At 33.2% G+C, this 10,755-nt stretch overlaps 2 protein-coding genes across 14 annotated transcripts; one reads left to right on the top strand and one right to left on the bottom strand.

Annotated features, from left to right (window-relative positions):
* Positions 1-2,377: 2,377 nt before the first annotated feature.
* On the bottom strand, positions 2,378-8,081 carry LOC8288713 (protein RMD5 homolog). 3 transcript variants are annotated; one of them, XM_048377469.1, is made up of 2 exons: positions 7,859-8,081; positions 2,378-3,774 (listed from the first exon to the last, which is right to left on the bottom strand). In XM_048377469.1, exon 2 carries the CDS (start codon positions 3,713-3,715, stop codon positions 2,561-2,563), a length of 1,155 nt encoding a protein of 384 aa, XP_048233426.1. In that variant the 5' UTR covers positions 3,716-3,774; positions 7,859-8,081; the 3' UTR covers positions 2,378-2,560. The 3 variants fall into 3 exon arrangements, with proteins under 3 accessions (XP_048233426.1, XP_048233425.1, XP_048233424.1); XM_048377468.1 differs by lacking the exon at positions 7,859-8,081 and adding an exon at positions 6,214-6,371; XM_048377467.1 differs by lacking the exon at positions 7,859-8,081 and adding an exon at positions 4,324-6,183.
* LOC8288714 lies at positions 7,917-10,657 on the top strand. 11 transcript variants are annotated; one of them, XR_007216847.1, is made up of 7 exons: positions 7,917-8,058; positions 8,366-8,446; positions 8,540-8,607; positions 9,461-9,505; positions 9,822-9,959; positions 10,069-10,170; positions 10,251-10,657. XR_007216847.1 is itself a non-coding variant. In XM_048377474.1 (5 exons), the coding sequence occupies exons 1-4, from the start codon at positions 8,367-8,369 to the stop codon at positions 9,953-9,955; spliced, it is 327 nt and encodes a 108-aa protein (XP_048233431.1). In that variant the 5' UTR covers positions 8,095-8,366; the 3' UTR covers positions 9,956-9,959; positions 10,069-10,657. The 11 variants fall into 11 exon arrangements, 1 of the variants encoding a protein (XP_048233431.1); XR_007216848.1 differs by having other exon boundaries at positions 7,943-8,082; XR_007216849.1 differs by lacking the exon at positions 7,917-8,058 and adding an exon at positions 8,189-8,219.
* Positions 10,658-10,755: the final 98 nt, after the last annotated feature.

Below are 10,755 nucleotides of genomic sequence, written 5' to 3'. Positions count from 1 at the left end.
GCTCTCAGTTCCAGTATTTGACCGAGCATTACAACAATATTAACTCTTCTTTTGTTTTTATGAGTGATTTTAATTTTATTTTGATGGGTGGATTACCTTTTACCATACAAGCATGAGAGTACTTTTGAGTTTGCTTAATGATCTAGGCCTGATTGATTTAAGATTTACTGGCCCTCCCTTTACGTGCGATAAAAGATGAAATGGGTGAATTATCTCAGGCTATTTTATAGAATTTTAACTTTTAATCAATGGAGTTTTGATCATTAGAATGCTTTTGTACTCACCTAGAAGATGTTAGTTTTGGTCATAGACTAATCCTCCTAAACTTCACATTCTAATTCTAAGCACTTCTTTCGATATGATAAGAGATGGTGTAATAATTTGAAAGTCAAGGAGATTATATGTCTTTCTCTTGAAATAAAGAGTACTCTGGATTTGATATGTTCAAGTTTTATGCTAAGCGTAAGGATTACTGACATGAACCGATTAAATGGAGGAGAAACTTGAAATATGTAGGATCAACATAGAAGTAATCTCTAAAGAACTTAACAGGGTTAAGGTGTCTTCTAATAGGGTAGATACTCAGAAGATCATATTATATAGAGAGTCAACTTCAGAAGGAATTTGCTAAGGAGGAATTTTTTAGGTCAAAAATCTAAACAAGACTAGCTTGCTTTAGGAGATAATAACGTAACCCTTTTACGTACCAAAACAATTCAAAGAAGGGCTAAGAACAATATCTAGGGGTTAGAAGATGAAGATAGTTGCTGGTTCTCGAATCAAAAGCATATCATTAAGATAGCTATTAGCTATTTTACTAAGTTTTATACTTTTAGCGATACTCAAAAGTTGGATTTTGCTTTTACAGGTCTGAATCCAAAGATCACTACATATATGAATGAGGCTCTTATTTAGAATGTCACTTCTGATGAAATCAAAGCTGCTCTATTCTCTTTATCTCTACCAGTAACAATCATTCTCATAGTGGGAGTATTGGCCTTGTGGCCTCTAACCTTCAAGGTCAAGTGGTCAATCAATGGAGCAGTTGTTCTATTACCACTCTTCTTATCTTGGAAACCTTAGCTCTATGAGATGGTATGCCTTAGGCTGTTAGCAGAGGGTGGGAGAATGTTTGTTTCGTTGACATAGCTTGGAAAGTGCAGGTCCCTTCTTATGATATAATAAATATCTTTCGATGTACTGACTATGTCCTTTATTTCCATTGGCTATGTGTTTATAAGTAAGAAACTTTAATTTCTTAGCTCATCGTACGGCTTGTTGGGTTTTTCCGTTTGCTGGCCATGCAATTAGCTAAGGTGCTCTTCCTTTTGTATTGCTTTTTCTTTCAATATATTTCTAACTTTGGAGAAGAAAAACCATGGCCACCCTATCAAGAAGTAACTTCCAACATCTTTCCAATTCTATAGGACCCTTTTGTGTGTAAATCTAAAGAAAAGAAGAAATAGGGGTAAAAGTAGAAGCTTTTTTTTTTTTTTTTTTGAAAAGAAAAGTAGAAGCCTTTACAAGAAGGCCTGAAACTGCGTGAATAAGGATGATAAGAAAAGGAGGTGACATTAACTTGAGCATAAAAAAGGTGTTTCTGTGAGCTCTTTATATTGCACTCTTGGGAGAATTGATGTTGTCCTTAAATTGCGCACACTTTTAAAGTTTTTTAATGGCAGTGATGAGTTTTTATAGTGTAGTGTGCATGCACTGCCTTTATGGTGCAACCTTCTTTTTTGAAAAAGAAAAGAAATGGTGGATGTAAAACATTACATAGCACACCATTGTAAATAATCCAAATCCCAATAAAGTCAGCATCTCTCACCTGCAAATTTCTATGTATGTCGCAGTATCACAAGGTACAAACCATGCATTTGTACAACTACAGGCAATATTTTTCAGATTCATAAATTTCTGCCAATACATGTCTTTGAGTGTCTCCCTCGCCCTGTGCGCTTTCTTGCTTCCTCCTTAAAAGCTGATATCTATAATGAATGTTATCTCCTTTCACTTTAATTGCAAGCAATATTTTCGGAGATAGTAATGGGAAAATATGTTTAAGACATGCAATTAATACAAGTTAAAAAGGAGAGGAGTACCGATAAATACTTTTAAGTTGGCACCAGTGAACTTGGATGGCAGAAACTCTTCCTTTTCTTTTGTCAGTTTGGACCTACTAAAAGCTCGAGGCCCAATAATCACTGAATGGAGTTGGGCCCCTATCTTGCTAAAGATCATACCCCACAGCTATCACATTGCATTGTCCTGCCAGCTTGACATAAGTGGGGTTTTGTTACTGATTGCATTTTCATGTCCCACCCCAAAACTATGTTCCAAAGCATCCTGGAAGTAGCATTATCATTAACAACATAAATCTGGAAAGAATATCTATTTACAACAAATGCATCAAGAAACATTACACAACAGTTCAGGTTTGCCAGTACCACCATATCCTTGGCTCCAGAACACATCACCACCAGTTTCTACACCTTTTCATACAATTTAAAGGAAGAGTAGGAAAGAGTTTGATACGACTCAATGTACATATAAACACATATCAGAAATGTAGCTGCCTACACTGTGTAGCATCAATATCAGATGGACAGTAGGGGCACTTAAAAGTTTTGGTGCTGTTCTTTGACATCTTATTGATAGATTGCTTGCACAGCACATGGCCACAAGACATCAACATTGGCGGGTTCTCATCAGTCGATTGCTCCTTAGATACTGGGCATACAAAGATGGAATGGAACTGAAACTCTCTGTTCAGCTCCACTGGCACTGGCTGCTTCATTGTCTGCCACTCCTGTTTCTTTCCAGCCATCAGGGTCATAAACTTCAAAAGAGGTGGTAAACCTTGAAACCCTGCAGCTATTGTCACACTCAATGGGCTCTCAAATGACTGCCCCAGAAGATTGCAGAATTGTCTGGTTAGCTCCTCAGCCACTATGTTCCAATTGGCGGCAGACAGTAATTCAGCATATGGGGAGCGATCAAGCTTTCCAGCATACAGGAGACAAGCCATGAGCTTCTGAATTTCACCAAAACTACTAGAAGCAAAAGGAGTAATATGAGTTCTGACATATGTGAGAGCATCGCTTCTGCTGCCATTTTGCAGTATTTCCACAAACTGCAACCGATGAAGTTTCAGCTGAAGATCCGAACCACTTTCTTTGAGCTTATCAGAATTGGCAGCAGCCCACTTCAAAGCAGGTTCTAGATTTCGATCTTTCATAGCTTCTAATATTATATACATTTCTGAAAAAGGGGATCTCATAGCAGCAGTAGATTCTGGCTCCTTGGCCTCATTGATGAAGCAATCACCAATACTAAACAGGCCCTGCCGGTAGAAATGGCCTGCAATTATCTGGTTGACAGTGTGGATATCAAAGTTTATGTTCCTGTAAGCCTTGGATATATCTGGGTTGAAGGATTTCTCGAGCTGCTTCGGGTATTTGCTCAGGGCTACATTGAGTTCCTTCTGTGTACTTTCCAGCTGACTAAGAGGAGAAATTTCTTGCAGCCTTTTATTAAGTTCACTGATAACCAATTTACAATCAAATTCAGAGCTATCATATCCAGACCGTATGATTTCCTGTGCCTTCTCAATTTCTTGCATGATCTGGTCAATCACTTCTTGAGCTTTAGAACTGGATAGCTTTTGCTTCTTTGCAACACGATCAAATGCATCCTTAATGGGATTCAGATCCATGCTCACTCTTCTATTCACTTTGTCAATGGTTTGAGACAAGAAATCAAATAAGCAAGCACCTGCATAAAGTCATTAGAAGGCGAACTTTCATCAATTCTAAGTCCACCATCATGCACAAGATAAAACTCGATAGCTGGAAATATATGGTCTGAACCATGCAACAAGGTCAATAGTGTGAGAAAGGGCTTATGACTAACTTTAGCTACTAGAGAAAGATAAAAAGAGAAGCAATTGAAAATGGAAACAAATGATGGACAAGAGATATCAAAAAAAAAAAAAAAATCCAGCTGCAATTATATGCATCACATTATAGAAAAGGCAGGAGAAAAAAAGAGGCATCCTGTTTCATCATACAACGCAACTAAGGTTGACACCCCTCAGGCAAAAGCATCTTCCTACACATTGCGTAACATAAAGCTTGCAAGAATGCACTAGTCTTGTGACAAATTCTTCAAACGAGTGGAATAATGCTAGGGCTCTACAACATAAAAGCATTTCTTCAGCACTGTGATGTATCTAACTTCCAGGATTTAATGAAAACAAAGAAAGCAACAAAATATTGGGTTTTTATAGAGATAAATGAGAAGGAAAAAGTAAAAATGCCCTACCCAGATCCTGTAGCTGCCATGTGACTGATAAGTCGCAGACAAGAATCAAATATGAATACCAAACAACTTGATATACAAGCATTAAAGCAATTTCTTGACATAAACATAGGATGGTTAACGTCAGGGGCCAAATGTTCAGGTCCATTGATCCCAAATTACAACATACAAAATCTGAAAGTCGAGCAAGCATAGTAGCCTCATAGGCAATTTTCAAATATTGAATGTTTAGCAATTCTTTTCTCCTTCAACATGCTTGCATACTTCCTTTTTTTTTTTTACTGAAATTCTGAGCAAGTCTTCTACTACCTTTCCCCTTTAAAAGTAGAAGAATTATATTCAGTATCTGCACAGTTCAGGATGTGTCTCTAGCAGCCTAGCTACATGCATCAACAAAGAAGAAAAGAATAAAAGATAAAAGAACGAGATCTTGAGTAATATTACGCCTAAAGATGCTAATCACCAGAGAGGCAAAAGGCAATAACAAAAATATAAAGAGTATGCATTCCAAGTAGCATAAAATTGAACTGGTTGATTTCACCTCAAAAATCCTTGGAGATTGCATATCAATATCCAGAAAGCTAACCAGAATAACCGAGTATAAATACTAATGAAAATTCAATTGTGACTAAGCCACATGACAGGGCATGTGACTATCGCTCATATCTATTAAATTTCAGTGAGATATATACGGAAAAAGTAATTTCATTCTTAAAATTCCCTCCCATAACATGACTATGGCTCATATCTATTAAGTTTCAGTGAGATATATACGACAAAAGTAATTTCATTCTTAAAATTCCCTCCCATAACATTTCTGTTTCACAAAATGGGGCATTTAAGTGGTCTATGTATAAACTTGGCCATTTAACAGAATTCCAGCCCATCCCAGATTAGATTTGAAATGCAGATCCGAAGACACAAATTTGGAATACATTAAAGATTCTACAGTTTTTCTTTAACTTTAAATGCACTAACTATTCAAATAGAATAATTAAATATCTCGCGTCCTTACTAACTCCACAAAATTAAAATAAAAAAAAAAAAACTCCAAACACTATTCCAAAAAATTGAACAATCAACAATTGGTTAGTAAGTAAAATTTCAAATTAGATGTGATTATACAAACCCCCAGGACAGAGAAATCTGAAACAATTAAATAAGTTCTTCTTTCCTAACCTTGACACTTCTTTGAAGAGAATAATTAATGTCTCAGATGCTTGCTGACTCCATAAATAAGATAACAAAATTCAATGCTCATCTCCAACAGACTAAAAAAAATGACCACTTAATAGAAAGAAAAATGCAGTCCTTTCCCAAAGCAAACATATAAGAAGCCCATTTCAATAGAACTTGCCTCCACATTCGAAAGATTTTAAACAAATCCGTGTTCACTGCTGCTAGTATCTATAACTATCACTATTAAAAGATTCATCGGATTTGCTTAAGCTAAAACCTGCATCCACTACTAACTGGTACTCATAATTATCCTATCAACTATAAACTATTAGATCAGCATCACTAATTATTTCACTTTATGAGATAAAAACTATTTTAAATAGAATAGTAATGCATTAAGTATTATACATAAAAAAACAAAACTCAAATGCATAAAATAAGACTTTTACCCCCCCCAAAGAAAAAAATCTCTATTGTTCAATTGATTTAGACAAAATATTCCATGTCGAAAGTTACAGTAAAACAACTAATCAACGAGGCGCACGCACAAAATAAAATTGCTAGAAAGGAGAATTCAACGCAAAAAAAAAAAAAAAAAGTAACGAAACAGGAAATAGAACATAACAAATTAGTGAAATATAAGTTTATAGAGATGCAATTGATCTATATTTTAAATAGAGAAAGTAGAGGGCGAAAGGAGAGGCATTAGGTTACCAGATTTTTAGAGAGAGAGATACGAAGATTGTAGAGAGAGAATGATCGGTGGGGAGCTAAGCGCCGATCTCTGGAGGAGGAAGGAGAAGAAAAGGAGAAGATTGGGATTATATTTTGTGTATAATTGCTAAAAGAGCCTTGAGCATTTGTGTTATTATTATTATTATTATTATTATTACATTACGGCGGTGGTTACGGGTATTTCTATCACAGTTCAATCATGGCCGTTGGTTTCCTGATCTGTGCTTAGAACGTTGTGCAGTGCTTATGGATTGGAATTAAAAGAATTAAGACACTCTCACGTCTGAATACGATGGATTATATTTGCATAACTTTAATAAATAAAAAATATATAAAAATATTAATTTTAAAAATAAAAATTGAAACTCAATCAAATTTTAAATAATATATATTTCGAATTTTATATATACTAGCCCATCTGATCATATGTTCTACACCTATTATTATTATTATTATTATTATTATTATTATTACATTCAATTCATAAAATTTAAATTAAACTTATATTTTAAAAATTTTACATGTATAATATAATTTAATATATATAATAACAGTTCTATAGAAAGTATTATTAATAGTATGTGATATTAGTTTATTGAATAACTATTTAACATATTTATATAACTAATACTTTTTCGAAACTAAGAGTCATTATTTAGTTAATAATTCTTTGACATTAAATTTATTAGTAATTAAAAATAATATTTTAATAATGTCATATAAAAAATTTAAAATTTAAAATTTTAAAAGTTATATCATAAAGCCTACGTGTTAAAAAATATTGAAATTCAACATTTTTTCTAATTAATGGGAGACCCAATAATATTTAAAAGGGTTACTTCTCAATTTTATTCTGGTTTAAAAGTCTTATTTCAATGCGCTGCTGCTTACAACTAACGAATGTCTGAAATATGAAAATAGACATTAACTAAAAAAAATTAGACGGCGTGAGCAAAAATTAACCAAATTCAATTCTGGTACTTTATTCAGGAAGCATTTCAATGTCAAAAATACAAGGCAAATAAATTGGAATTAAGCAATCTAAAATATTATATATATGTAATAACTTGGATGGAAATGAAATGCAGTTTTTCCATAATAATATAATAATTTATTTTATTTTATTGTATAATTATTTTTTAGAAAGTTAGCTAATTCTCCTAATTGTGAATAACTTTTTAAGAAGTTTTTAAAGTATAATAACTTAATTAATAGTTTAAACAAAGTTGAATTTCAGATTTGATTGAACGGTTTTGATAATATTTAGGCTTAAGTGAGATAAAGAATTGTTGATTAATTAATTGCATTTTGAGGAAAAGATTAAGGGCCTATCATACCCTTTATTGAGAATATTTATATCAGCAATATTTTTATTATAATCCTTTTCTTTTAACATAGTAAGATATTTTTTTATCGTATTAATTAATATATGAAACTTTTAGTAAGGATTATGAGGAAGATTTTAAATGTACTATTAATTTGTTATATAATGTAATCTCGTAGCAACAAAAATTATTGATAACAATTAAACTTTTCTTAAGTTTAAAGAATACTATATATATATATTAATTTCTGATATTTAATTTTTTTTGATATTTTCATAATAAGAAAAGAGGTCGGTTACCTAAATTTTCACCAGAATCGATAAAATCGGCGCGAAACTGAGCGATGCCCGATCAAAAAAGGCGGAACGAGAGACGAACTCTTAGATCTAAACAACAATAATAATACGGAGACCAACAAGGGAAAGGAAATGGGATGGGGATTGTGCTTTTAGGTTTTCGGGGATAAAGAAGTGCGAACGGAAGGACCCAGAGACAATGCGTACATTTGCTAACCTGTGCTGTAGTATACACTGTGCACCCCAACTTCATTTTGATAATAAATTTTAAAACAATTTCAAATTTTCCCTTTTTCTTTTTCTTGTACGGGTTTTTGCCCTCTCTTCATTATTTTGGGACTTCTATATTGGGGAGTTCATAAAAGTGGGCCCAATTTCTTTTTCATTATTTTGTATAATAGTATCACATTACAAAACGACATTACAAAAACTGCCTACTAAGGTGTTTGATAAAATGCCTATTAGAAGTTCCGCCAATAATTGAGTTTAAGAATCCAATTTTCATTGCAGAATGGGAACCAAAGAAGAAACCAAGCTTAAAACAGAATTGCAGGACATAGTTTTGCAAACTTTCACACAATTTTCAACGAGGTAATAGCTCTATAAACTAAATATTTTCTCTTTCTTCATTGAAATTTTCTGTTTTTATCCAATTTTGTAATGGTTGCTCTCTTGTGATTATAGGATTGCAAAAAATGAGGAACTCGGTGCTGTTGGAAGTAGATTACTTAGTGGGTTTCAACAAGAGCTTGGTATGTGTTTCTAAGTTTTAAGATTATGGATATTTTTTAAGTGAGTGGTGCATGTGTATAATATACTTTAGTATTTGATGAGTTGAAACATACTCAACCATTTAAAATTAATAAATATATATAAATGAGTATATACACTCAGACTAGGCAAGAAATTTTCTTTGATTATAGTTTCTTTGATAACTATTATAATGCTTTTTTTATTATTGTAATTTTCAACATACAAAATTGCTTCGACGGTCTCCATTGAACAAAAAGTCTGAGTTAATACAAAGCATCATCAAAGCAAATGAAACAGAGAGGGTAAAATTATGATTGTATCCAAAATATGAGCAAGTGTAAGTGCTATTGTAGTTTGTCTTTGCTTTATATTGTTAGTAAACCCTAGTAAATGAACCAGCCAAGTCATACAAAATCTTTATGCATGTAAAAGCTAGTTTTCTTTTTCTCTTTTTTCTCTTTGTTAGAAGTTGTATTTGTCCCACATCCTAATTCACGGCTGTTATGGTGTATTATATGCAACATTTTGAGCTAGTTTTTGGGAATGAGTTATACCCAAGCTCATTCATCACGCTTGATAGTGACCAAAGAGTTATATATTCTAGTGTTTGTTTGTATCTGTGTGATTGAAAGGTAAGCTCACTCAATACAAGGAGTAGAATTTTAATGTTCTTATTTTCTTGTCATTTCCTATATTTGCCTTTATCTGTTTAGCAAAAAGATTTTTTTGTACAAGCAGTGAACCTTTGCATATTATGTATGTTTTTCTTTTGCACTTTTTAACTGTTTATTTTTGTCATTGTATTTCAATTTTGAAGATTGCTGGTCTTATCCTATAAATGTTTGCACACAGAAGTAAATGCATGCCTACTCGGACTTCAAGACCATTTAACTAAAGGTAACTATTTTATACAATGACGTTGAGATCTTAGCATATGTGAGCCTGCAACTCTTTCTTTTCTTTCCTTTTTTTCTTCGAATTGGTTCCCATGCATTTGAAGTTTTTAATTATTGAAGTTCTATGAACTTTTTTGTGGACCTCTCTAGTTGGCCAATTGAGAAGAAGTGAGTGCAATGTTGCAATATATTTCCTTGCCACGTTTGGTTCGCCTCTTTCAATTATTTTTACTTTCTTAATCAGAAGACAATTTACATTCCAGTAATTCTTTTTCTGATTTTTCAAGTGGTACTAAATACATTGATGGATGTTGCAGCAAAAAGCATATTAAATGAACTGGAAAATCTTCTCGAGGATTTAGCTAGTGCAATTAACTCTTCTAAAGAAAGTTTCTCACCTTTGAAGGATAAAGATCTATGTGAAGAATTTGATCAACAAGCAATTATTTGACCAGGTGAGAAAAATACAAATTCTGATCATCTTTGAAAATCAATAGTGTTGTTAGAGGTTGATAGTATTCCTCATTGAAGTCAGCCAAATCAGTGAAACTTGTTTGTCAATAGGAAGAGATGTCGCCATCAGCTCTTCAAGAAAGTGAGGTGACAGATTATGCTGCTTTGATGGGGATCATTTACAATATGGTCAAGCAAGACTATGTGATGCAGGTAGTGAAATTTTGAACTTTCATATATTTGGGTGGGGATGCAAGTAGTTCTTCAAATGCGTGGTTTTAACTTTGTTGCAGGAAAGGATTGTTACTTCATTAAATCTAAAATCTCTGCCCGGGGAATTGGAGAGCTACTGTCTGATGTAGTCTCTGCGCCCTTTTATTAATGATGACATTATGCATCAGGCCTCGAAGCTTGTTGACTAGCAATTCATGGTTTTTCAAACTGTAGATTGCCTTTTAGCGGCCTAGTATTGTTGTACTTGTGAAAGACCTTATTTAATATGCATGCAGTTCCTTATTTCTTTTTCCACAATATATCATAAGAGTGTTGCAATAGTTGAATTAATTTCCGTAAAGAAAATATAGAAACATTATATTCAATAGCTTGTATACTTTTCTAAGGTGGCTAGATGTAAATCTGTAATGTACCTGACGATGGTTTTCATTTTTATACACTAATGTCAAGCCTTTCTCTTTCTTTCTGTTTTCCTGGTGGAAATGTTAAGTAATGAAGTACTCTTGCCTTCCTAATTTCTAAATTCTACAACTAAGCATGTGAAACTTGGAGGGGAGCTGTCAA

This window comes from Ricinus communis, chromosome 7, assembly GCF_019578655.1.
Source record: "Ricinus communis isolate WT05 ecotype wild-type chromosome 7, ASM1957865v1, whole genome shotgun sequence".
In the NCBI taxonomy this organism is placed as follows: Eukaryota; Viridiplantae; Streptophyta; class Magnoliopsida; order Malpighiales; family Euphorbiaceae; genus Ricinus; species Ricinus communis.
This window is presented reverse-complemented; position numbering and strand designations above follow the sequence as displayed.

Bases quoted from the DNA above. Each gene is read 5' to 3' on its own strand.
- LOC8288714 (XM_048377474.1), top strand. From the start codon at position 8,367: ATGGGAACCAAAGAAGAAACCAAGCTTAAAACAGAATTGCAGGACATA. The intron at 8,608-9,460 runs GTATGTGTTTCT...GTTTGCACACAG, and splicing joins TGGGTTTCAACAAGAGCTTG to AAGTAAATGCATGCCTACTC. The intron at 9,506-9,821 runs GTAACTATTTTA...TGGATGTTGCAG, and splicing joins TCAAGACCATTTAACTAAAG to CAAAAAGCATATTAAATGAA.
- LOC8288713 (XM_048377467.1), bottom strand. From the start codon at position 4,513: ATGCTTGCTCGACTTTCAGATTTTGTATGTTGTAATTTGGGATCAATG. The intron at 3,775-4,323 runs GTAGGGCATTTT...GACTTTATGCAG, and splicing joins ATGGCAGCTACAGGATCTGG to GTGCTTGCTTATTTGATTTC.